Below are 25,262 nucleotides of genomic sequence, written 5' to 3'. Positions count from 1 at the left end.
AAACAGACTCAGCATAGGGAGATCAGTGTAACTTATTGCAACAGAATGGAGCAATGTGAAAGTAAAAGCAAACTGAAAACACCCTCCCCACTTCCCCAGCACCCACTTCCACTTCTTCACCCCGAGTGGCACAAGGGAACGGGGAATTGGGGTTGTGGTTAGCACAGAACACTTCATCACCTGCCATGGTCAGCGTAAAGCACGTCATCATCGCCTCCAATGTGGGATCCCTCCCAGGGGATGCCTCCTTCCCGAGCTGATCCCGTGGGGGCTCTTCTTCCCATGGAGTCCATCCGTCAGGAGCAAACCGCTCCAGCCTGGGTCCCCCCATGGGTTCCTTCCCCTGCAACGGTTCCTCTGGGCTCCTTTGTGCATGCAGACTCTGTTTTATCACATAACAATTCAGCCAGTTCATTGCAATAAGCCTTTCTGATAACTCACACGGGTTATAACCCCTCTCCAGAGTGCTGTGAGGAGGCGGGGGTAGGACTCAGCAGTCTAAAAACACCACCTGACAAAAAAATAACAGCTGGGGAGAGATGAGCAGGGTCCACCTTGGAAGAGAGAAAGCTTGACAAGGAGATGCAAGAAACGTGGGCCCCCGACAACCTCAAGCAGCGGCTAGGACGTTGCTTCTTCACGCCGTGCAGCGTTCCACTGCACACTGGGATAGCTGGAAGGCCAAAAATAGGTAGCATTTGTAAAGAGGGAGATTCGAAATCAAGCAGAGTTTTAATGTGTAGCAGCATGTTGTGTCTGAGCCGATAGCATCGTCATCTCCCCCATAACATCATCGTCACCTCCCCCATAACATCGCCATCTCCCCCATATCATCATCTCCCCAACACATACAAACACAGAGGAAGATGAGAACTCACCGGACTCCAGGCTGCTGCTGTCTAACACTTGTGTTTCCCAAAGCTTAGCTCAGAGGACATCACAGGGTTAAATCCCAGCTTCGCCTTCCCCAGCTGCAGGAATGGTTTAAAATAAAAAATAATAAAATAAAAATAAGAACGGGGGATTGTCCAGTGACACAGATGGGACGTGCTAAGTCTCTAGCTAGCCGAGGCTGTCAGGAAAGAGATAGAAGCAGTGATACTCTGCTTCTATCTAAACTCTGCTTTCTATCTAAAAAGACAGAACTTTTTAAGGACTAGTGTTGTGGTTTAACCCAGCAAGCAGCTCAGCACCTCACAGCCGTTTGCTCACTTCCCTCCCATCACAGAGGGATAGGGGACAGAACAGAATACAAAAGCAAGAAAGGAAAAAAAAAAAGTAATAGCTCATGGTTTGAGATAAAGACAGTTTAAAAGGGCAGAAAGGAAGGGGAAAAATAATGATAAAGGAATATACGAAGCAAGTGATGCACAGTGCAATTGCTCACCACTCACCGACCGATGCTAGACCCCAAGCACTGTTCCAGCTACTGGGAGGAAAATTAACCCGATCCCAAGTGAAATCAGGACGGATGGTCAGAGTGACTCCAAGCGCAGGGCAAACTGACTGCTGCCTTCGCAGTAACTTCAGCAGGTCCTTGCGGGAAGGTTCTGTCTTGCCTTGCTTTGCAGCTATGGCAGTGGGAGACGCTGAAGAAAAATCTTCCTTCGGCCACCGTGTCTTTGAAGCCTGGTGTGGAGTGGAAGGAAGCCTGGGGTCTCATAGCTACCCTTTTCCTGAAGCCCTCCTGAAATAAGGTGGAAAAGAAACAGCTCTTCCATATCCAAATCGTTCCTTTGCCAGCTGGACCCATGGGTTAAGATGCGCTGCTCCTCAAGGAGTTTGGGGTTCTCACATGCAAGACTGGCTCACTTGACTTTGTGTAGGCAAACCTTAAGTATTCACACAGAAATGCCCTGCTCCTCCTCGTCTTGGCCAAAAGGACTCCCTGATCACCTCCTGGGGCTAAGAAGACCTCGAGGAGGTGCCACTGGGTTGCCTGGAAGAAGCAACAGCCGACTGCATCCTTGTGAGCGATGACTGAGGTCAAAGCAGCAAGGCAATGCCCAGGGCACAGTGCCTTCTGTCTTCTTGTATAGGAAGGGAAACTCAGCCCTATGGGGCAGGCCTGGTTAACACCACGCTCATCCACAGAGGAGGTGCTGTGAAAAATCAGAAATGAGGCTGAATTTCAGAGGCAAGCAAAAAAACAGGTTTAATGGGAGCATTGTGGGTTAGGTGTGAGATAGAGCAGACGCACAAATCAACCCTGAGGCTCTTCTCTGAGCCAACAGCACGTCTAGACTGAAATGTGAAATAGTCACAACCCTAAGACCCAGAGACCTCCTCTGCCATGATCCCGAGGCTGTGCACAAGCAAACACAAATACACACACTTCAGGAAGGAGGATGGAAAGACACACCTTCCCATGAAACCCGCAAGACCTAAACCCAACATCCAGCTTTAACTGGTAAGACGCAAGGCACGGGGTTGTGCACAGAGGGAAGGAGTAGCCAAGTACTTCCAGTTCACTGCTTCTGTCTCTTGGGGACACTGAGGCAGACAATGAGGAATCAGGCAGGGCCCAACGGAATGGATTGCCTTGGCAAAATAGAGCAAAACCTCTAAGGGTTCTTCTTCTAATTCATCTTGTTAGTCCATCCGGAATCCTTCTTCCAGATCTGCAAATGAGGGAAGTAACAGCATCAAAAATTGCTTCTCTTTATTCTTGGACCTCTAAGGGAAATCAGTTTGGGGTTCAAATAAGAGAGGAGGGTGAGAAGTGATCCTGTTCAAGCTCTGTCCAGAACACCCTCCCCGAAAAGGAAGCTGAAGTAACAGTCAAAATGAAGGATTTTTTTTTTGGCAAAGAAAATGAAGTCCCAGGATCATAAGAAGTAGTGTGGTGCAATAAAAATTAAATATTTACCTCTTTTCTTCTTGAGGCGGTGGGAGAAGAAAAAGATGAGGCCATTGATGGTAAAGAACGAGCCACCAACAAGGATCTCTCGAACCCAGCCGATTATCTGGCCTGGGGAGGAACCAGTGGTGACTTTGCCATGATGACTCTTACAACGAGCAAGCCCATCTATAGCTACCCACATCTCGGAGGGATGGAGGATAAAAGAAAGAAGGTCTAGAAGGAGGTCCTAGAAAGCCATGGTCTCATCAGAAAAGCCATGTAAGGCGATGAGACTCTTTTCACTGAGATTTTCTTCCCCAGTATTTCTCATATTTTTTGTTGATAAGAGCATGGGCAGATATGGCAATAAGCTCGTTTAGTGCCGGACACAGAGACTGAGGTAGCGAGATGGATGGTCATATAACAGGAGGGGATGGAGATGACACTCACGAATGAATTCATAGGCAAACACATGCAGAATAAATTAACTGATGATAGGTCAGTAGTTATTAGAGGTTTTAGTGAGGAAGGGTTGGAAAACTCACGTTTCACGTAGACATTGACCCAGGGGCTGCTCTCGGAGCGAACGGCACGTCCAGACTTAAATACAAAATAGGCACAACTGTAAGACCCGGAGACCTCCCTTCCTGTGATCCTCAGGTTGTAGCTGTAGTTTTGCAGTTTCACAACTGGGATGGAGATTGCAAGTCCAAAGTCCCCATAGTACTGGAATTCCCTTATATAGAATGAAGAAAAGGGGACGGTGCAGAGGAGCTTCACATTGTTTCCGTATCTGTAGACTGGCTGCTGAGGATCCAGGGACAAAACCGGGGCCACTGGAGCACCTGGGGGGAAGAGCAAACGAAACCTGCTACCTATTGACATGAGGATTTGTGCACAAAACCCATTATTTTTTCCAATGTCGTACTTCAGATTTGACAAAGGGAGTAGACAAGTTAATTCTTTGGAATATTACTGGGATTTACAGAACCTTTTACTAAAGATCAGCTCTTGTGGGAGTCATTCATCGCTCTTTTTTCTACATGTCTTGAACTATGAGAAGAGAAGCACAGACCCACAGACCTCAGAGATAAGAATTCAGAGCAACTCAGTTTCTTTGTATTCACCAAAGTGCAGAAAATAAGTATTTTCACATGACCAAAGAGGAAGGCATGTGATACACCCCAAACCCTAAGGAAAGGCTTGGGGAGGCTCAGTGCCATGAGACCTCTTGGAGGTGACAGAGCTGTTAGGCTACCCTATTCCTGACTGCTCACAGAAACCCAGGAGCATAAAAGGAGCTTGTGAGAAGGCAGAGACTCAAAGCAACATCATCTAGAGACGACACAAGACCCACGCACCCTGAACATTAATTGAAAGAGGAAGGCTCCTATTGGAAGGAATTTCTCGTCCAGCATCCTTCACCCAGTACATGCACGTGTACTGCATGGCAGACGCTTTTGCAGCTGTGAGCTGGAACCAGGCAACTGTGTGAGAGTAGGAAGCAAGTGCGTAGACTTGGTCCCCACTTTGATTGAAGAACTGAAATCCATCTACAGTCTTCATCGTCGGAGCCACGCATATGAAAGCAACGCGTTCCCCTTCGTAGTAGACATCGTAACTGGGGTCTGTGGAGAGCACAGGGACTGGCAGAGGGTCTGGGAAAGAAAAGTAAGGATTTAGAGGATGGGAGGGAATTTTCAAAGTGGAAAAGGAAAGTGAGACATCCCTTTCCTCTCCATTTCACAAAATGCAATCCAACTCCACCTCGTTGCCAAAGAGTCGGTTTAGTTGGAGAGCATCTCACAACAGGTAAAATTGTTCTTACCAGCAGAGGATACAGCAAGTGAGAGCACCTGGAGGAAAGCTGTAAGAGACAGGTATTGAAGGCTTTGAGATGACAGGACTAGACAGAGGAGGCTGCAAAAAAGGAAGAAAATAAGTCACTTACACAGCAGCTGTGCGAGAAAATATTGCATCATTGTGACCAAAACCGTCTTGGAGAAAAAAAGATGGGCGTCCAGCCAGCTTATATTTCAGACCCTATGAAGTCCTGCCCCTTTGGGGAATCAGCTGAGAAGGCAGCCACTCCCCAGCACTACATATTCATGGTTCGCTGCTGTGCTGCTGTGGCATGGAAAGCCTGGATGGATCACGGAGCAAACCAAGTGCACTATGCCACAGTCCCTTCATAGACACTGGAGAGGGCATGGCAACTGCAGGTTATGATCCTGATCCTCCATTTCTTGTGTTTTGTGAAAATTTCCCTCGGGGTGGATACCAATCCCATCCAGAGGTGGGTTCTGGGCTTGGCTATCTGTTCTCCTAGCTACTCCACCTGGCTAGTGCAAGGTTTTCTCCCTCTCCATAGGATGACCACCAGAAATTTAACATCCTAATGAGCAACCATTCTTTCTCCACCATCCATCTACCCATTTACCCACCCACCGGCAGCTTTGTGTTCATCTACCTCTACACACCATCACTCAGACAAATTCAGCCATCTGTATTGCTCAGTTTCTTCTACACACTCTGCTACTTGGTTCCATGTTTCTCAATGCAGACTCGTATCGCCAGGTACGTGCAGATGTTGAATTTGTGAGGGCTACTAAGCCAGCATCGGTCACTAGCCCCAAATGCCTAAACTATAACCTCAAATGGCCTAAAATATTACCACTTTAGGCAATGAACAAGATGTCCCATCTTCAGGTGTCATCACGTGTCTGCCCAGGACCAGCCCAGGGACAAATTTTTATCACAAAGACTAACGTGGCTTCTAAAAACCTTCACTCAGTGACCACCCTCTTAAGCAACCTCTGCACTGAAGGCACTCGTTCTTTCAAAACCAGGCCTTAGCACCCTTTTTTGATGTTTGAGTTCCTAATCCTTAATGGTGCAAGGGGATTCATTCAAATTCAAGCTGAAAAAAGCAAATCAATTGCCCAAATTGATTTCAGCCTGCCCAGGTCTGCTGAAGAGCAACACAGCTGCCACAGTCAGCTGCTGGACTCCAGTAAGTCCTAGAGGCAGAAACGACATCAAACTTGGAGGATTATTTTTAATTACAGGTTGAAAGGCCTTGGTTTGGGAAACGAGAGGTGATTTTTGGTTGCTGGTTTAATTGAAAAAAAAAATAATTATGTATCAACTGCAACGAATCTGAAGAAAATTCATGTGATGCTGAGGCTTCCTTTGGAAAAAAATATCTACAAAAATCAACTTATCTTTTAGCTACATACAACATATGTTGGATGAGATTATTTCTTCTGTTAAAGTGATTTGATGACTGCCAAGCAATTGACTGATATCAGCACTAGGAAGCAGTATCTTGAATTTACAGAAATGGGGCTGCTGGAGTCTGTAAGGGTTTGAGAAGGCAAGTTCTCATGGGTCCTAAGAGAGGAGAAAGGAAGAGGTGAGCTGGGCTTCAGGCTAGGATGAGCTGAAGGATAACTGAATCAAATAAAAGCTTACAGAAATCAATATCTGGGGTTTCTGGCCAGCTGCAAGGATTACAGAAGAGTCTGAGGAGCAGTGGTGGGCTGACCCTGGCTGGCAGCTAAGCCCCACGCAATGCTTGCCATGAGAAAAGAGACTAGGAAGAGCAGAACTGACAAAAGTTATGGGTCAAGATTTGAAATGTTCAATAAGCAAAGGAAAGAGGAAGAAGGAATTAAAAAACTAAGCACAGGTGGTGCAAAGGAGATTGCCCACCACCTCCCACTTATCCTTCACCCTGGGGTTGCCCCTCGCTGCCAACCCCTTGCCACGTCACCCCAACACAGACCCCCAAACTTTGGATGCTTGGACCATTAAGGTGGGGGCTGGAACCTAAAAGAAGGTTTTGAGTCCGAAAAATGAGGGTCGGGGCCCTCAAAATGCAGCTGTGGGTGCGCAATGGAAAGCTTTGAAATCCCAAACCAAAGCTCTGATCCCAAAAAATGGGGGTGTGGACCCTACCGTGATGCTTTGGGGCCCTGAGATGAGGTTTAGGGTCTGACAACGAGCCTTTGCTCCCTCAGAAGTCTCATTATACCCTACAAATGAGGCCATGTCTGCTTGAAGGAGGGCTTGGGGCTTCCTGTGGAGATTCAGCACCAAAAAATGAGGCTCTGGGACCTAAAGAGAAGGGTTTGGGCCCTAAATAGGAGGCATTAAGCTTTAAAACTGAGGGTGGAAGCCCTTAGAAGGATGTTTTGGACCCCAAAATGAGGTAGCCAAAGCACTGGTGTGCCATCAGCACTGTTTTGGGCACAAATCCAGAACGGCACCACAAGAGCCAATGTGACGAAAATTAACCCTAATTAATTATCCCTCGTGAGGTGAAATAAATAACAAACTGGACTGCACAAGTCCCATTCCTGCCCCCTTGGCACCTGCAGCCGCCTGCCCCAAGTCAGCCAGATGCAAATCCTTGTTTATAAGCACTGCCTTGTCATGTCCCAACGAAAATAGCTCTTTGGGGAAAATAAAAATAAAAATTAAAGCAAACTCAGAGCAAAATAAAGAGAGCAAACTTGTCAGCACTATGGTTTTTTATTTGGTTTGGTGTCTTTTTTTTGCTAATGTGAAAAAAGCAAGCGACCTCCAGACCTCAACCGCCACCGGCCTCCAAACTGAACACGTCAGCCCTGGCGTGAGCTGCAGGGATCGCCCAGCTGCCAACATCTCCACCTCTCACCAGCAAACTTCCCTTGCTCAGTGGAGAGAGGGCAGCACGTCCCACGGCCTCTGGCTTCTCTCCTTCTGCTTCCTGGCATAACAGCTTGGGCTTGGGCACCTTGAGAGTGATCCGAGTGCCGTGGGCCAGCAGGGTCCTGAGCCCAGCAGTGTGAGCTCAGCGCTGAACGAACACCGTGAAGGATGCGGTCGTCTGGCGTGGGTTTTGATCTGACCACTGATTTCTGCTGAAAGCTGCCTCCACGTGCAGAGCATCTGGACGTGACATCCTCCGTAAGAGGGAGAACATGCATGGAGGTGCACATCCCTTCATTTAACCTCCACCAGTAATGCTGTAGAATGAAGTCTGAACGGAGGCAGGACGGAGACATTTAAATTCTTTAAGTGCAGTTTTGTCTGAGGCATATCATTCTTATACAGACTTTAAATTTGTTTCCCCCTCTAGTCTGGAATGAAATAGCCCTGGTCTGACCCTAAGCCAAAAACCGCACCAAAAATAGGAAGCAGACCAACTAAGAGCTCACTTCCTAAGTCACCACACCAGAAAGAAATGGGCAGCACTGACATTTCACACCCAGATCCATTTTCCACAAGATCACATGAAGTAATATGCCCACAAGGATCCTTTTCCTCTTTCATCTCAAGGATCCACAGAGCGCCCACCACCTGTCCGTCCCGGTGGGATCGCCCCTGGCCTCCCACCAACCAACATCAGTCCTCCTGGGTTGGGCATGGGGGGCGTATGCATGGTCCCCGACGTGCTGGAGATGCAGTCCTGGGATGGAGGAGAGCAGGGCTTCCACACCAGCCTCACCTCCCTGCAACAGCCCTGATCCCAGCACGGCTTGGGCTGATTGCAGAGCCACAGCCCCCATGGAAAACTTCCTCCTGATACTGGTGAGACCGCATTGTGAACAAATGAGAACTCAAGCATCTTTCGCAAGACATTCTTTATGATTTCCACCATCTCGCTCCTTGTGGTCCAAAGACTGATGGATCTCTGGAAAACAAGAGAAACGCCTCTGAGTCAGCACTGCCACTTTTTGGAGCTCTTTGCCCCCACGCAGACCCCGGGCATGGCTTCAGGCCACAACAGCGAGGGCAGGGCCGCCATTTCCCTCCCTCTCTTTACCCCTTCACCAGACCCCGGCCAGCAGCAGGGTTTTGCTCCTAAGCTCTGCCAGGCCCACCCAAAAAGCCCTTCTCTTCCCAACACGCCTCCAAAGCAGCACCCAGCTGCAGACAAACCCTCTCCCCTCTGGCCGCGAGCAGCCTCCTGCTTTGTTAGGCCTTCCCCGCGCTGACAGGAGACGTGGCCTGGTGTGTCTGCGTGTCAGCAGAAGGGAGGACAGCACTGCAAAAGGAGGGACTTGTGTCTAACGGCTGCAGGGAACGCAGCCATTCCATCGACCAGCACCGAGGGGGCTCCCAACAGCCCCCACTGCCCCCAAAACTCTGCCTTCCTACAAGGAGACAGCACCCAGCAGTGACTCAAATGTGAACCTACAGCTTCTCCCTGCCACCGCCTCAAAGGAGGTTGGAGCAGGGTAGGGATCGGTCTCTTCTCCCACACAACAAGCAACAGGCCAAGGAAATGGCCTCAAGTTGCACCAGGGGAGGTTAAGGTTGGATATTAGGAAACATTTCTTCACTGAAAGCCTTGTAGGGCATTGGAACAGGGGCCCGGGGATGTTGCTGAGTCGCCATCACTGGAGGTATTCAAAAGATGTGGGGATCTGCTGCTTACAGACATCGTTTAGTGGCAGACTTGGCAGTGCTAGGTTCACGGTTGGACTTGATCAACTCCGATCAACACTTGATCAACAGTCAGAGGTCTTTTCCAACCTAAATGCTCCTATGGTTCTTCGAATCCCATACCTGTCCGGCCACTTCCAGAGGAACGATCTCTCCTCAGGGCACTGCAAGCCCTGATCAGTGTGGCCAGGGCCTCTCCGTCCTGGTGATCCCTGGTCTGCCCTTTGGTGGATGGGGCTGCAGTGACACGGGCGCTTCGCACAGCGGTGGCAGCGGCTGGGGGCTCTTTGTGCTGTGTGCTGACAGCACCTTCTTCTGAGGTTCTTTCATCAGCGACCAGAAAGACTCGGGCCTCGATTTTAGCAGCTGCGCTGCCTCGCCTCTTGGTGGCTGTAGTTTGAAGACGTTGAAAGTGGGTTCTTCGGGGAGGCTGGCCTCCGAGCTCGCTGGCGACAGTATGGTTATGACAGGGACTGTCAGCGTGGTGGGCTCTCGAGGGTGGGAGTGCCTTCTTGCAGCTGTCTTCAGCATTTTCGCTTCACAGAGAAATTTCTCTGCTCCTTCCCCTCCGAACCTCCAGCCTTTGGCTGCCTTTGCTCGGCCCAGGTCTCCTGCTTGGCCTCCGCCTGCAGATTTGCCCTGTGGTGGGCCTCTGCCCTTCTGAGGAAGCTGCTCCGGGATCGCTGGTAGCTTGCTGAAAGGAAAATCCGGGTCAGCTCTGCCTGAGTGAGCGACGGCTTTGCGGCCACAGCCTGCGCCCCCCAGGCAGCCCCCATGGCTGGGGGGCTCCCGGCAGCCCCATCCCACCCCTCCACTCCCTCCATCCTCACGTGAACAAGGCCGTCCTCTGCTTTATCTCCGCCTTTTCCCACTGCTGAGAGGCCGCTTGTGTTGTCATCTGTGAGCGGCTGAGGGACAAAAATCCCACTGGAATTGTGAAGGAAAGACATCGTCAGCATCACCACAGAAGAGATTTTCCCCACAGATCACAAAAGCGGGCAGCCCACGCTGTGGAAAGGAGCCAGAAGCTGCTTTACCTTTCTCGCCCTGCCCGAGAGCTGGCAAAGCTCCTTCCTTCTTCTGCATGTCACCATCATGGGCCTTGAGATGGCCTCTGCGTGGTGGTGGTTTGGGCACACTCTCCATTTCAAACCTGGCACAAGGAGAAGAGATTGACATGACCCATGGCACCACCAGCCCTTGCCGCTTCCCACGCTCACCCGCTCACGGAGACATTTTCACGTTGTCGTAAAGGCCCCATCCCCAAGGACTGTCCTGAGGAATGGGGTCACCCAGCAAAGAAGCCCAGCCCTCGATGGGAAGCAGACGTTGCCTGAACTCCTCCGTCTGTCCCACTAGATCTACCTCACAGCAATTACCGCAGCATGGGGACACCAACAGCAGTTGCTGCCCTGTGTCCCCATGGCTGGGCACCCATGAGGGCAAAGGAGCAAATGCTACTGAACCGGAGCAGCGGCCACAGCCGCAAACATACTTACTCAGGAAAGATGATGACACGGCCAGAGAAGGTCAGGGAGGCCACGGGTTCCAGCCGGGACACCACCATCTCCAACAACTCGGGGACCTGCAGTGGAGGAGCATGGAGATGGCAAATGTCCCCTGCCTGGCCTCCACTCGGTCCTGGAGGAGCCCAGGGCAGCGGGAGCCGGCAGGACCGCAGCTCTTGGCCACCCCAAGAGGCTTGCCAAGAGATCCAACCCAAGAGGTATGGGTGGGCCAAGGGCAGGCATTGCTGCTGCCCCCTTGTGAGGCTGCCCAGGCCGTGGGGAAAACAAAACCCTCACCTTTTTGAGGTTCTCCTTCCCAGACAACATCTCCAAGAATTCGTAATAGAATTTCATTTGCACCTTTGTGCCTTCGATAAGGAGCACCCCCAGGTCCCTCAGGACGAGGGCGATGTTCTCCCCCTTCCCCAGGCAGTGAGAAATGAGGGACGTGGTGCCTCGCATGTAGCCCTCCACCTTCTTCCAGGACACGGAGGCAGCAGCAGCCACCTCAGCAAATTTGAGGGGTTCCAGCTCCTTGTGGCCTGGAAAACCAAACAAGAGGGATGGAGTCGGTCACCCGCAGCCCTTCCTCGCGTGTTCCCCAGGTGCTGCTCATTGCAGTCATCACCCAGAAAGGTTTCGGTTTGGGACCTGCTCCGTGCAGGGGACGCTTTGCTTTTTTTTTGGGAAGCATCTCAGAACCAGGGAGGGGATCATCCATGCAGCAAGGGATTCATGCACCCTCTTACCTGGCAGGTACTCCTTGTTGTCCGTGAGGTTGTGAGAAACTATAAGGTTCCTGGCCAGGTAGAACACAGGCTTCAGGAAAATTATTGTCTCATTCCCAACCTTGACCCATCTGGGGACAACATCAAAGGAGCCAAGGGCAGGAATACGGACACCCTGCAAGTGGAAGAGAACAGAAGGGCCGAAGGTTAAGGATCAGCTGGAGGAAGAGCCAGAGGTGGTCCCATCCAGGGACAGTGCTTTAGGTCCTGCTGTGCCCTTCCCGCTGTTGGGAGCCAGGCTGAGGGGATCCAGGGGCTTCCAGCGACTCAGCCCTGAGATACCACACCACCTACCACAAGCAACACCGCACTTGTGCGATACCTCTTGGTCTCTTGGTGGGGACTTTTGGGGTGGGTTTCCTGCTTCTGAGGAGGGGAACAAGGGGGACGTGGGTGCCAACCCACCTGGTGAAGCAAGAGGTGCTCCTGGATGTAGACAGACACTGCATCCCAGACAGCTTTTCGATCTGGAAGACAAAGAAAATCAGGTCACGCTCTGCGTCTGGTGGCTGCCACCCTCCCAGCACCCCCAGCCCCGCGTTTTGGTGGCAGATGAAAAGAGCCATCACATCTCCGGCCCCAAACAGAGACCTCCCCAGAGATGACCACAGAGCCGGGTCCTCCCCACGGAAAGCCCCAAATGTGGGTCAGCCACACTCCTGCGGTGCCGGGTTTGCCCGTACCTTTGGCAGTGGTTTTGGGCATCAAGCATCCGTGCTTCATCCCATCCCAGAAATCCATCTGGGTCCGCCTCACGCAGGCGGGTTTCACGTTGTCAGCGAAGGTCACTCGCAGGCTCATCCCTGCGCTCGTCCTCCGGACAATCCAGAATGCAGGACCCGGCGCCCACCTCCCCCTTTTGTACCCCCCCCAGCCAGGCCGTGTCACGGGGCCACTGTGACACCGCCACCGCTCTGCTGTGACACGGCCACCGTCGACATGACAACCAATGACATCACCACCAGCAAAAAAAAAATGAGCGTTTGCACTAAGTAATGGGAGATTGTGCCCAAAAATCAGGTTTTGGACACTTCAGCAGAGGATGTGGACCCTAGAAATTAGCTGTCAGTCTACAAAATTGAAGTTTTTGACACAAAGAATGGGGTTTTGGACGTTGTAAAAGAGAAGTTGGCCCCTCTAATATGCTCTGAAGCAGCAGGAGAGGCTTTTGAACTGAAAAAGTTGGGTTTGGACATTATATGGCTGCTTTCCACTCTCAAAATGAGGCTTTCAGCTTTCCACATTGGTGTTGAGACTCTAGATACTACAAATTGGGCTTTGGCACTTCAGTGTGGGGTTTAAACACTTAAAGGAGGGCATGGGCCATAGAAACAAGGGTTTCAGCCCAAACCATTTGGGCACTCAAAAGCAGTGCGTGGTCACCACAAGGAGGGCTCTGACTCCCCAGTAGGCCTCTGGGCCCTAAAATGAAGCTCCGCACTCCGAAGGCCAGGCCAGGGGCACTCCAAAAGGCTCCCCCATTTCTGCCACCTCCCACCTCGGCTCCCCCATTTCTGCAGGCCCCTGGCATGGCTGCCAGGACACGGCCTGAGGAGGGGAAATGGAGGAAGAACCAGCCCAGGGAGGGCTGTTTCAGGGAGGTCCCAGCCGACTGGCAGCCAGCAAATGTGATGCCCATCTACAAGAAGGGCCAGAAGGAGGATCCGGGGAACTGCAGGCCTGTCAGTGTGACCTCGGTGCCAGGGAAGCTCATGGAGCAGATTATGAAACTGCCCATTCCCAAAAGAAGGCTTTGACCTTTCAATACTGGTGTTTCAACCCAAAATGAGACTCCAGGTACTTTGAATGAGGCTTTGGGAGTTCAACATGAGGGGCTGAACAGTTGGAGGCCTTGTGCCGTAAAAAGGAGGGTTTCAGACCAAAGCATTAGGCCTTTGACCCTCAGGCCCAAAACATCAGGCTTTGACACTCCAGCTGTGGCTACAGCTTGAGAAGAAAAAGAGGGATTATGGCCTTGGGAAGAAGGGGCAGGTCACTTATGAGGACTACAAAGATGTTTTGAGGCTGGGCAGGGACAAAATTAGAAGGGCCAAAGCCCAGCTTGAGCTCAATCTGGCTATTGCTGTTAAAGACAATCAAAATGTTTTTAGCAATACGTAAATAAGAAAGGGAGGACTAAGGAGAATCTCCATCCTTTATGTTATGTGGAGGGAAACAGAGACAGGAGATAATGAAAAGGTGGAGGTGCTTAATTCCGTCTTTGCCTCAGTATGTACCAGCAGGATCAGTTGTTCCCTGGGTACTCAGCCCCCCGAGGGCTACTCCATTTAGATGCGTGCAAGTCGATGGGGCTGGATGGGATCCCTCTGAGGGTGCTGAGGGAGCTGGCAGAAGTGCTCGCAAGCCACTCTCCATCACTTGTCAGCAGTCCTGGCTATTGGGGAGGTCCCAGTTGACTGGCGGCTAGCAAATGTGACGCCCATCTACAAGGAGGGGCAGAAGGAGGATCCGGGGAACTGCAGGCCTGTCAGTCTGACCTCGGTACCAGGGAAGCTCATGGAGCAGATTATCCTGAGTGCCACCACATGGCACTTACAGGACAACCAGGCGATCAGGCCCAGTCAGCATGGGTTTATCAAAGGCAGGTCCTGACTGACAAACCTCATCTCCTTCTACAGCAAGGTGACACGCTCAGTGGATGAGGGAAAGGCTGCGGATGCGGTCTACTTAGACTTCAGAAGGGCTTTTGACCCCATTTCCCACAGCTTTCTCCTGGAGAAAATGGCTGCTCCAGGCCTGGATGGGTGTACGCTTCGTTGGGTTAAAAACTGGGCCCAAAGAGTCGTGGTGAATGGGGTTAAATCCAGCTGGAGGCCGGTCACTGGTGCTGTCCCCCAAGGCCCAGTATTGGGGCCAGCTTCTGGCCCCTCTAAGTATGCTCTGAAACAGCAGGAGAGGCTTTAGACCCCCCCAAAAAGGCAGGTTTGGACCTTATATGGCTGCTTTCCACTCTCAAAATGAGGCACTGAGCTTTCAGTGTTGGTGTTTGAACACAGGAATGAGACTGGGGATACTCAGAATGAGGCTTTGGAACTTCAAAGTGGGGGGTTGAGACACTTAAAGGAGGGCTTGGGCCATAAAAGTGGGTTTCAGCCTAAACGGAGGAAGTGCTTACTGCCTTCTTTGTTCCCCACGCGCTGCTCGTTGCAGCCATCACCCAAATTGCCCCAGCTTTGGGCTGGCTCCATGGACCTGGCTTTTGAGCACGGAGGCGATGCCCCGTGTGCCCCGGCCGTGCAGCCAGCAAGGTTTCATCCACCGCCTTACCTGGCAGGCTGCCCTTAATTATCCACGTGATTGTTCGTGCCTGCTCGATCAGTGGCCAGGTCACAGGCCCCTTTTGGGAGCACACCCAGACACCCAGCTCTCTTTTGGGGACAGCTAGATGTCCCTCTGGGGACACCCAAACCCATTCTGGGGAAAGCTGTGGGCCAGCGTCCCTTTTTGGGGTCATCCAGGACCCTTTTGGGGACAGCTGGGTGCCAGGGTCCCTTTTTGGGGACACCCAATTTTATTTGGGGACACCCAAGCCCCTTTTGGGGACAGCTGGGTGCCAGGGTCCCTTTTTGGGGACACCCAATTTTATTTGGGGACACCCAAGCCCCTTTTGGGGACAGCTGGGGACCAGCGTCCCTTTTTGGGGTCATCCAGGACCCTTTTGGGGACAGCTAGGGGCCAGGGTTCCTTTTTGGGGTCATCCAGGTCTCTTTTGAGGACAGCCAAGTCCTTCAGGGAAGGAGCAGCTGGAGGTCTGGGTGCCTTCTGGGGACACCCACGTCCCTCTGGGGACACATGGATATTTTTCAGGTGTCACCCAGAGCCCAGGGTCCCTTGGGGACACTTTTGGGAGCACAGCCAGACACCCAGGTCCCCTCTGGGGACACCCAGGTCCCTTTTGGGGACAGCTGGGTGCCAAGGCCCCTTTTGGGAAGTGCCCACAGGCCTGGGTGCATTTTGGGGACCCCTGGAAATCCAGGACCCTGTTGGGGTCACCCAGGTGCTGGGATCCTTTGGGGACCCACAGGTCCCTTGGAGAAGGAATGCCCAGAGCCCTGGGTCCCCCTGGGGACACTGGGGCCCCCCCACTTACCACAGCCAGGGGATTGTTGGGGGGGGACAGCGAGTGCATGTTATCAGGGAGCCTGGAGGGGGGGACAACAGCGAGTTCACTCCCTGTCACCCCCGTCACCCCACTGTCCCCACTCACAGGCTCCAGAGGTCAAGGAAGACTTCGGTCAGGGGGAAAATATGCTTTTAAGGCAAGCACAGAAATGGACAGGCCTTGAGGATATCCAAAGGATGGATAACTACAAAACTATTTAATCAAGAAGACCATTTTGTAAGGAAAAGTCGGACACGCATGCCCTCGAGTTTGTTAAAAGTCAACTTGTTGGAAACAGCTGGCTTAAAACAACAATAAGAAATTATAATATGAACTCTTGTGAGCTATCCTCATTATAATCCTAAAAATCACACCCCTAGACTGAGAGACCCTGGCCCGACAGAGGACCCTTCCCCTCTGAGGATGCGGGGAATGATTTCGTCGTGTCAGCGGTATGCTAATTACAAAACCAATTAGGAGCTAGAGGATTGTGCTAACATATAAATGGAGCGATAAGAGACTGTGCAAAGGGTGGCGTGGAAACTCTTTAGGTGTGCCAGCTTGGTGGGAAACCATCCGGTGGTACCCAGGCTTGTGCAGTTCTGACATAAAACAATATCTCGACCTAGTGTCTGAATTAGCTCATTGCATCCGTAATGAATCCAAAATGTTTCTCAGACAACACAGCCAGAGGCGCTCATGGCTTGGCTTGGCCCCTTCAGATGGGGGCTGGACCCTAAAAGGAGGCTTTGGGTTCTAAAAATGAGGGTCTGGGCCCTTAAAATGCAGCTGTGGATGCTCAGCTGAAAGCTCTGAAACCTAAAACCAAAGCTCTGATCCCAAAAATGAGCCTTTGGGACCCGTGAAACCCACTTCTGCCTTCGGGATTTATGGGAACTTCCAGAGACAGGGGTGCCCCCAAAACTGGGGGCCTGGGGTGCACAACGCACCCGTCCCAAGGCCGATCATCTCAGCGAGGCCGCCGAGGATAGAATCACCAAATCCAACTCCTGGGTCCCCAAAGGACCACCCAAAAAATCAGACCACATGTCTGAGAGCGTTGTCCAAAGGCTTCTTGAGCCCCAGCAGGCTCGGTGCTGTGACCACTGCCTTGGGGAGCCTGTCCCAGTGTGCGACCACCTCTGGGTGGAGAATCCAGACTTCATACACTTGGTGATTGCCCATCGCTCTAGTTTGTCCTGTCTTCTCTAGTTGGCTTGTAGAGACGTGGCCCGGGAAGTGTACAGGACTGCCACCAGACTTGCAGGGACGGCTGAAGTACTCAACATTTTATTTTTACTTATTTATTTTATTTTATTTTATTTTATTTTATTTTATTTTATTTTATTTTTATTTATTTCATTTCATTTCATTTATTTTTTGCCTAGTCTTTACTGGCTGTCACTCTTCCTCCATCTCTCAAGTCCCCGAACCTCTTTGGCAGGGAGTGGGGGACCCAAATCCCTCCGACTGTAAGTGAAGGTTGGGTTCAGGACCACCTGAGGACCACGACCATACACAAGGCCATGGGACCCGATGCCGTGCATCCCAGGCTCCTGAAGGAACTGGCTGGTGGAGTTGCCAAGACTCTCCCCATCACATTTGACGAGTGCTGGCAGTCAGGTGAGTCCCTGGTGACTGGAAAAAGGGAAACATCACTCTTATTTTTAAAAAGAGTAGGACCTGGGCAACTACAGAGCGGTGAGCCTCACCTCGTTGCAGCTTTTCAGTACTTACAGGGTGTTTATAAAAGAGATGGAGAGCAAATTTTTGCTTGGGCAGACAATGACGGGACAAGAGGGAAGGGTTTTAAACTAAAAGGGGAGATTTAGATTAGAAATTAAGAGGAAATTCTTCACTCAGAGGGTGGTGAGGCACTGGAACAGGTTGCCCAGAGAGGCTGTGGATGCCCCATCCCTGGAGGTGTTCAAGGCCAGGCTGGATGAGGCCCTGGGCATCCTGATCTAGTGGGTGGCATCCCTGCCCATGGCAGGGGGGTTGGAACTGGATGGTCTTTAAGGTCCCTTCCAACCCGAGCCATTCTATGATTCTTCGATCCTTGTGGCTCCCTTCCAACTGAGGATATTCTGTGATTCTCTGATTCTCAGAATTGTCCTTAAAAAGTTGCCAGCTCCATTCATTTCCTTTACACCTACACACAATTTCCCAGGGGATCATCTCGTCCACTAATTCTTCAAACAACTGGAATTTTGCTCTCCTAAAATTCAAGGTCCAGGCTTTACTCTTCACCAGGCCCGTAACCCTCCAGACCACAAACTCCACCAGCATGTGAACTTTTGCTTTTAGAGTGCAGAGCATCATTTTCAGTTTCCAAAGCCTCATGTTTAGGGCCCAAATCTTCCTTTGCTCAATCCAAAGCCTCATGTTTAGGACACAAAGCCTCATTCTTTGACCCCACAGCCCCTTTTGGAGGGGCCAAAGCTCCAGTTTCAGGATTCAAAGCCTCATTTTCAGTGTCCAGAGCCTCCACTGAGAATCCAAGCTCAGTGTTAAGCTCACACCCTCATTTTAGAGTCTAAAGTCTCATTTTTGTCATCCAAATCTTCATCTTAGGCACCAGAGTGTCGTCTGTTTGTAACTAAAACCTCATTTTTAGGGTCCAGAGCCTCATTTTCATTACTCAAAGTCACGTTTTTAGGGCCCAAATGCTCATTTGGTCAGTCCAAAGCCTCAGTATTAAGGTTAAAACCATTAGTCTGTCAGTACAAAGCCTCATTTTACTGTCTAAAGATTCATTTTCAGGGTCAGGACCAACGTTAGGATCCAAAGCCTGTTTTGTCTTTCCAAACTTCCATTTTTAGCGCACCAAGTCTCATATATGTGAACCAAAACCTCATGTTAATGTTCAAAGCCTCAACTTTTCATGTCCACATCATCATTTTTTTGAGCCCAATAACTTAATTACCCAAAAGTCTCATTTTCAGAGTCAAAAGCCTCATCTGTACGGGCCTGAAGTCTCATTCTTAGGACCTGAGCCCTCATTTTCGCAGCCCAAAGGTTCTTTTTATGGTCTAAAGCTTCCCTTTGGGGGTCAAAAGCCCTACTTTTGGCCACAAATGATAATTTTTCAGACCAAAGCAATGTTTTGAACCATAGAATCATTGGAATGATCCCTACCCTGCTCCAACCTCCTTTGAGGTAGTGGTAGGGAGAAGTTGTAGATTCACATTTGAGACCTTGGTGCTGAGGGTTTTGTTTTCCCCACGGCCTGGGCAGCCTCACAAGGGGGCAGCAGCAATGCCTGCCCTTGGCCCAACAAGACCTCTTGGGTTGGAGCTCTTGGCCAGCCTCTTGGGGTGGCCAAGAGCTGCGGTCCTGCCGGCTCCCGCTGCCCTGGGCTCCTCCAGGACCGAGTGGAGGCCAGGCAGGGGACATTTGCCATCTGCATGCTCCTTCCACTGCAGGTCCCCCAGCTGATGGACATGGTGGTGTCCCGGCTGGAACCCGTGGCCTCCCTGACCTTCTCTGGCCGTGTCATCATCTTTCCTGAGTAAGTATGTTTGCAGCTGTGGCCGCTGCTCTGGTTCGGTAGCCTTTGCTCCTTGCACCCATGGGTGCCCAGGCATGGGGACACAGGGCAGCAACTGCTGTTGGTGTCCCTGTGCTGCGGTCATTGCTGTGAGGCAGATCTGGTGGGACAGACGAAGGAGCTCAGGCAACGTCTGCTTCCCAGAGAAATTTCTCTGTGAAGCCAAAATGCTGAAGACAGCTGCAGGAAGGCGTTCCCACCCACGAGAGGCCACCACGCTGACAGTCCCTGTCATAACCGTACTATCGCCAGCGAGCTCGGAGGCCAGCCTCCCCGAGGAACCCACCTACAACGTCTTTAAACTACAGCCACCAAGAGGCGAGGCAGCGCAGCTGCTAAAATCGAGGCCCGAGTCTTTCTGGTCGCTGATGAAAGAACCTCAGAAGAAGGTGCTGTCAGCACACAGCACAAAGAGCCCCCAGCCGCTGCCACCGCTGTGCGAAGCGCCCGTGTCACTGCAGCCCCATCCACCAAAGGGCAGACCAGGGATCACCAGGACGGAGAGGCCCTGGCCACACTGATCAGGGCTTGCAGTGCCCTGAGGAGAGATCGTTCCTCTGGAGGTGGCCGGACAGGTATGGGATTCGAAGAACCAGAGGAGCATTTAGGTTGGAAAAGACCTCTGACTGTTGATCAAGTGTTGATCGGAGTTGATCAAGTCCAACCGTGAACCTAGCACTGCCAAGTCTGCCACTAAACGATGTCTGTAAGCAGCAGATCCCCACATCTTTTGAATACCTCCAGTGATGGCGACTCAGCAACATCCCCGGGCCCCTGTTCCAATGCCCTACAAGGCTTTCAGTGAAGAAATGTTTCCTAATATCCAACCTTAACCTCCCCTGGTGCAACTTGAGGCCATTTCCTTGGCCTGTTGCTTGTTGTGTGGGAGAAGAGACCGATCCCTACCCTGCTCCAACCTCCTTTGAGGCGGTGGCAGGGAGAAGCTGTAGGTTCACATTTGAGTCACTGCTGGGTGCTGTCTCCTTGTAGGAAGGCAGAGTTTTGGGGGCAGTGGGGGCTGTTGGGAGCCCCCTCGGTGCTGGTCGATGGAATGGCTGCGTTCCCTGCAGCCGTTAGACACAAGTCCCTCCTTTTGCAGTGCTGTCCTCCCTTCTGCTGACACGCAGACACACCAGGCCACGTCTCCTGTCAGCGCGGGGAAGGCCTAACAAAGCAGGAGGCTGCTCGCGGCCAGAGGGGAGAGGGTTTGTCTGCAGCTGGGTGCTGCTTTGGAGGCGTGTTGGGAAGAGAAGGGCTTTTTGGGTGGGCCTGGCAGAGCTTAGGAGCAAAACCCTGCTGCTGGCCGGGGTCTGGTGAAGGGGTAAAGAGAGGGAGGGAAATGGCGGCCCTGCCCTCGCTGTTGTGGCCTGAAGCCATGCCCGGGGTCTGCGTGGGGGCAAAGAGCTCCAAAAAGTGGCAGTGCTGACTCAGAGGCGTTTCTCTTGTTTTCCAGAGATCCATCAGTCTTTGGACCACAAGGAGCGAGATGGAGGAAAACATGAGGAATGTTTTGTGAAAGATGGCTGAGTTCTCATTTGTTCACAATGCGGTCTCACCGGTATCAGCATGAAGCTTTCCATCTGGGCTGTGGCTCTGCAATCGGCCCAAGCCGTGCTGGAAGCGGGGCCATGTCAGGGACATTCCCCTGGGACATTTTTGCTCTGCGGGATCTTTTTCATGGCCTCTCCGGGAAGGAACCCCCCTTGTTGGCAGCGGCAGACGGGGAGCAGAGACCGCCTGAGCTTCCACCCTAAGGGAGAAGGGAAGGCAGGCGAGCAAGGCAGAGCCGAGCTGAGCTGGGCCAGGGTTTCCCCTCCAGCCTGGAGGAGTTCCAGGTGCTGGTTCTTCCTCCATTTCCCCTCCTCAGGCCGTGTCCCGGCGGCCATGCCGGGGGACTCCATCTCCCAGCGAGCCGCAGGGCCGTGAGCAGGGGCACTGGTGCTGAGGGCGCCGCCCAGCCACCATGCGGGGGGCCTGCAGAAACAGGGGAGCCTTTTGGCTCCAGTGACCGGCCTCCAGCTGGATTTAACCCCATTCACCGCGACTCTTTGGGCCCAGTTTTTAACCCAACGAAGCGTACACCCGTCCAGGCCTCGAGCAGCCATTTTCTCCAGGAGAATGCTGTGGGAAATGGGGTCAAAAGCCCTACTGAAGGCTAGGTATTTCCTAGCAGACATCTGGTGAGTTCAAGCCCCCCAGACCTCAGCGGTTTCACTGTGATAGAAGTAGCTCCGTATGCACGGCACCAGACCACTGAGCTGGCTGCGGTATTCGTGCTCATCCCAAAACCAGTCCTACCCATCACACAGCAACCCCACGTCAAGTGAGGTGGCCCAAAACAGAGAGGTATGGCAGTGTTATTGTGCCCGTAGCTATGATAATTACTCCTTGACCAGCTTAAACAATGCACGTGGAGATCCACAGAAGGACAAAGCCACCCAAAGCGCACTTCTCCACCCACCATCGCACCCTTTTGTATTAACAGGACGCGTCTTTAAGTCGTCAGAGTTTATCTGAGAAAGATCCAGGGGCCTTGAAACATCTTGAACCACAATCACAAAACACCTGGTATGGACTGGGGTGTGCCGGTGCCTTACGACCCAAGTCTCCCTGGTCAGCCGGCCGCTGGTGGCCGTGTCACAGCGGCTCTGTGACACGGCCTGGCTGGCTGGGGTATAAAAGGGGACGTGGGCGCCTGTCCTGCACTCTGGATTGTTCAGAGGACGAGTGCAGAGATGAGCATGAACGCGACCTCTGCCAAGGCGAGGAAATCCTCCTGCATGAAGTCGACCCGGATAGCACTCTGGGACAGCATGCAGCGCAGGTGCCTGATGCCCAACGTCACCGCCAAAAGTACGGGCACCCCCAGCACCGCGGGAGTGTCGTCGTGAACCACATCTGGGGCTTTCCTTGGGCGAGACCCAGTGCTGGAGCCATCCCGGGGTGTCTCCGTTGGGGCTTTTCATCTGCCACCGAACCCCGGGTCTGGGGGTGCTGGAGCTGTGGGACCACCAGACCCAGCATGACCAGGCACCAAACCCCGGGTCTGGGGGTGCTGCTGGAGGTGTGGGGCCACCAGACACCCTGTGACCAGGTTTTCCTTTGCCTTCCAGAGCAAACAGACGTCTGGAATACGGTGGCCGGCTACGTGCTGCAGCAGCTCCTGCAATGCAAGGTGGGTCGGCGCCGCGTCCAACTTCTCTGCTTGGAGAAGTGTGGAGTCCCCACAGCCCGGGGCCGCAGACTGCAGCGACTCTTCCCCTCCCCGGAAAGTTGGAAACTCACCCCAAAAGTCCCCACCGAGGGACTGACAGGCACCACACAAGCGCGGTATCACTTGTGGTAGGTGCTGTCATTTCTCAGGGCTGATCCCAGCCATTGGAAGCCCCTGGGTCCCCTCAAGCTGCTTATGCCTTGGCTCCAGCAGAGCATTTTCGGAAGGGCAAGGGGAGGGAGAGGACTGGGATGGGGCCACCTCCAGCTCTTCCTCCGGCCGGTCCTCACCCTTCGGCCCTTCTCTTCCACGCGCAGGGCGTCCGAATTCCCACTCTCGGCTCCTTCGACATAATCCAGAAACGGATCCAAGCTGGGGACACGGCTGTGATTTTGCAGTGGCCGGTGTTTCACCTGGCCACCAACCTGATAAACACGCACCACCTCGTGGATAGCAAGGGCAGCCTGCCAGGTAAGGCGGTGGATGAAACCTTGCTGGCTGCACGGCCGGGGCACACGGGGCATTGCCTCCGTGCTCAAAAGCCAGGTCCATGGAGCCAGCCCAAAGCTGGGGCAATCTGGGTGATGGCTGCAATGAGCAGCGCGTGGGGAAGATGCGTGAAGGGCCGCTGGGTGACCGACACCATCCCCTCCGTGTGATTTTCCAGCCCATAAGAAGCTGGAGCCCCTGAGACGTGCCAAGGTGGCGGCGGACGCCTGCGTGTCCTGGCAGAAGGCCGAGAGCTGCATCCGAGGCACCATGTCCCTCATCTCCCAGTGCCTGCGGGAGGGGGAGAACATCGCCCTCGTCCTGAGGGACGTGGGGGTGCTCCTCATCGAAGGCACTGGGGTGGAGATGAAGTTCTACTATGACTTCCTCGAGATGCTGTGTGGGAAGGAGGACCTTCAGAACGCCGTTTTGAAGGTGAGGGCTTTCTTTTGGTCCGGGCAATCCAAAGGTGGTGTCTGAATGGCTCGGGCCAGGCCAAAGTGACGGTCCTGCCCGCTCTGGGGTCTTGGGATCCCCACCACCAGGGATGTCCTCACACCTCCGTGCTCCCCCCTGCAGGTCCCGCAGCTGATGGACACCGTGGTGTCCCGGCTGGCAGTCGTGGCCTCCCTGACGTCCTCTGGCCGCGTCGTCATCTTTCCCGAGTGAGTATGTTTGCCGACTTGGCTGCTCGATGCAGCTGCTCAGCTCCAGTTCGGTGCTGTTTGGCCAAAAACAGCCTCCATGGAATGTGAAAACGTGCCCATGAGCAGGCGATGATGGAGAGCAGAAAGGGCTGCTGGTGCTGAAGGGCACACCAGGGTCTTCTCCTTGCGTGCAGGTTCGACGTGGAGTTGCTGCCCAAATCATCATCCAGGAAACCCACCAAGGCCTCAGGAAAACTCCCCGGGGAGGAGAAGAAAAAGAAAGATGGAGTCTTGCCACCTCTCAGCCAGGGCAAGAAAGGTAAAGCCGCGGCCGGCTCCTTCCCGTGGCACGGGCAGCCAAATTCTGCGACCCAGTGGGCTCATGTCCTGGTGAGGGTGCTCCAATGCCCCAGCTTGACCCAAAGCTTCTGCCCGCCAGCTGGGCACAGCCTTTTGTCCTGATATCTTGGTGGCTTCCCCAAAACCGAGCCCTGGGATGGGAAGTGGCCAAGGTGCCTGTGCGTGGGTAGGGCAGGAGGATGGGGATCCGAGACCCCGTGCACCCCCCTGGGAACGATGTCAGCAGCAGCAGCACCCCACTTCTGACCACATCCGTCCTTTCCAGCCTCGGCGGGATTGCTCGACCTGCCTTTCACTGTGCGCTCGAGTATCCCCAAATACGAGATCCCACGGCTGAAGGAAACAAAAGCAGCGGAGAACGGGAAGAAGTCTGGGATCAGGTGAGGCCGGAGGCTCACAGCCGGAGCTCTACGCGGTTGTTTTCTTCCCAGCGGGGAGCCCCTTGCCCAGCCCCAAACACTCCGGGCTGGGGCTGCCCCGCAGTGCTGAAGGCAGCACCCGGAGGGGTGGGATGGGGCCAGTGCCGTGCAAGCAGGCGCACGTCTTGTGGGTGCAGGATGCGGCCCCAACGCCATCGTGTGCTCAGGCAGATTTTTTTGATGTGTTTTCAGCCAGCTGCCAGTGATCCCGGGGCTGCCTCCTGCCAAAAACCAGCCTTTGGCCAGCCAAGGCAAGCGCAAACTCACAACCAGAAGCGAAACACCAGGGACGAGCCAAGCGCAGGCAGCGACACCTCAGGGGGTCACAGGAGAGGAGCGAGGAGTGGAGCAAGTCCTCCGTGGTGGTGGACTGCCAACAATTCCCACAAAGACAAGCTACAGGAAGCTGTCTCACCCTTTGAGACCCCTGACTGTGAAGAAAGTCCCCCAAATCATCATATCATCACCATCGAGCTCCGAGGAGAGCCTGCCCCTGAGGCCCCACTATAGCACCTCCCTGCTGATGCCCACCCTGGACAGTACATCCAGGACAATGGTACCCGAACCATCCAGAGCAAGGCGCCTGGGGCCGCAGAGGCCCCATGCATAGTCTGAGATCCCGGAGCTTTGGAAGCGTCACCTCAAAAAGTAAAAGCGAAAACGATTGGTGTGTGTGTCCTTGTCAGGTGCTGTCTCCTTGTAGGCAGGCAGAGTTACTGGTGGAGGTTAAACAAAGGGATGTGCACCTCCACGCACGCTCTTCCTCTTATGGAGGATGTCATGTCCAGACGCTCTGAACACAGGGGCAGCTTTCAGCAGAAATCACTGGTCAGGACCCAAACCATTCTCTTTAGGTCACAAAACCCTATATTCAGGGCCCCAAACCC

At 53.0% G+C, this 25,262-nt stretch overlaps 3 protein-coding genes and 1 long non-coding RNA gene across 5 annotated transcripts; 1 reads left to right on the top strand and 3 right to left on the bottom strand.

The window, feature by feature from the left end:
* Positions 1-176: 176 nt before the first annotated feature.
* Positions 177-2,389, bottom strand: LOC308186248. The gene is made up of 4 exons (XR_013943992.1): positions 1,395-2,389; positions 879-971; positions 512-673; positions 177-382 (listed from the first exon to the last, which is right to left on the bottom strand). It is a non-coding gene; the product is annotated as an uncharacterized lncRNA (long non-coding RNA).
* A 10-nt stretch (positions 2,390-2,399) lies between these two features.
* LOC308186244 (uncharacterized protein) lies at positions 2,400-4,845 on the bottom strand. Of its 2 annotated transcripts, XM_080608374.1 has the most exons (6): positions 4,794-4,845; positions 4,671-4,709; positions 4,204-4,500; positions 3,388-3,687; positions 2,870-2,971; positions 2,400-2,621 (listed from the first exon to the last, which is right to left on the bottom strand). In XM_080608374.1, exons 1-6 carry the CDS (start codon positions 4,822-4,824, stop codon positions 2,593-2,595), a joined length of 798 nt encoding a protein of 265 aa, XP_080464500.1. In that variant the 5' UTR covers positions 4,825-4,845; the 3' UTR covers positions 2,400-2,592. The 2 variants fall into 2 exon arrangements, with proteins under 2 accessions (XP_080464500.1, XP_080464501.1); XM_080608375.1 differs by lacking the exon at positions 4,671-4,709 and having other exon boundaries at positions 4,794-4,830.
* A 3,523-nt stretch (positions 4,846-8,368) lies between these two features.
* On the bottom strand, positions 8,369-12,374 carry LOC308186250 (coiled-coil domain-containing protein 81-like; the record flags this gene model as incomplete). Its single annotated transcript, XM_080608383.1, has 8 exons — positions 8,369-9,971; positions 10,108-10,204; positions 10,315-10,430; positions 10,777-10,862; positions 11,083-11,327; positions 11,535-11,688; positions 11,979-12,040; positions 12,257-12,374. The coding sequence occupies 8 exons, from the start codon at positions 12,372-12,374 to the stop codon at positions 9,455-9,457; spliced, it is 1,395 nt and encodes a 464-aa protein (XP_080464509.1). The 3' UTR covers positions 8,369-9,454.
* A 7,166-nt stretch (positions 12,375-19,540) lies between these two features.
* Positions 19,541-25,043, top strand: LOC308186252 (uncharacterized protein). The gene is made up of 9 exons (XM_080608384.1): positions 19,541-19,821; positions 20,700-22,099; positions 22,360-22,421; positions 22,778-22,931; positions 23,128-23,384; positions 23,529-23,614; positions 23,791-23,915; positions 24,222-24,336; positions 24,568-25,043. Exons 2-9 carry the CDS (start codon positions 21,982-21,984, stop codon positions 24,983-24,985), a joined length of 1,335 nt encoding a protein of 444 aa, XP_080464510.1. The 5' UTR covers positions 19,541-19,821; positions 20,700-21,981; the 3' UTR covers positions 24,986-25,043.
* Positions 25,044-25,262: the final 219 nt, after the last annotated feature.

Source organism: Anser brachyrhynchus, assembly GCF_964034855.1.
Source record: "Anser brachyrhynchus genome assembly, contig: SCAFFOLD_339, whole genome shotgun sequence".
NCBI lineage: Eukaryota > Metazoa > Chordata > Aves > Anseriformes > Anatidae > Anser > Anser brachyrhynchus.
This window is presented reverse-complemented; position numbering and strand designations above follow the sequence as displayed.

What these genes read in the sequence shown, in the direction of transcription:
- LOC308186252 (XM_080608384.1), top strand. Translation starts at nt 21,982, where the DNA reads ATGAGCATGAACGCGACCTCTGCCAAGGCGAGGAAATCCTCCTGCATG. An exon ending in GCCCAACGTCACCGCCAAAA is followed by an intron (nt 22,100 to 22,359) that starts GTACGGGCACCC and finishes TTTGCCTTCCAG; the next exon opens with AGCAAACAGACGTCTGGAAT. An exon ending in TAGCAAGGGCAGCCTGCCAG is followed by an intron (nt 22,932 to 23,127) that starts GTAAGGCGGTGG and finishes GTGATTTTCCAG; the next exon opens with CCCATAAGAAGCTGGAGCCC.
- LOC308186244 (XM_080608374.1), bottom strand. Translation starts at nt 4,824, where the DNA reads ATGATGCAATATTTTCTCGCACAGCTGCTGT. An exon ending in ACTTGCTGTATCCTCTGCTG is followed by an intron (nt 4,501 to 4,670) that starts GTAAGAACAATT and finishes TTTCTTTCCCAG; the next exon opens with ACCCTCTGCCAGTCCCTGTG. An exon ending in GGTCAATGTCTACGTGAAAC is followed by an intron (nt 2,972 to 3,387) that starts GTGAGTTTTCCA and finishes GTTCCTCCCCAG; the next exon opens with GCCAGATAATCGGCTGGGTT.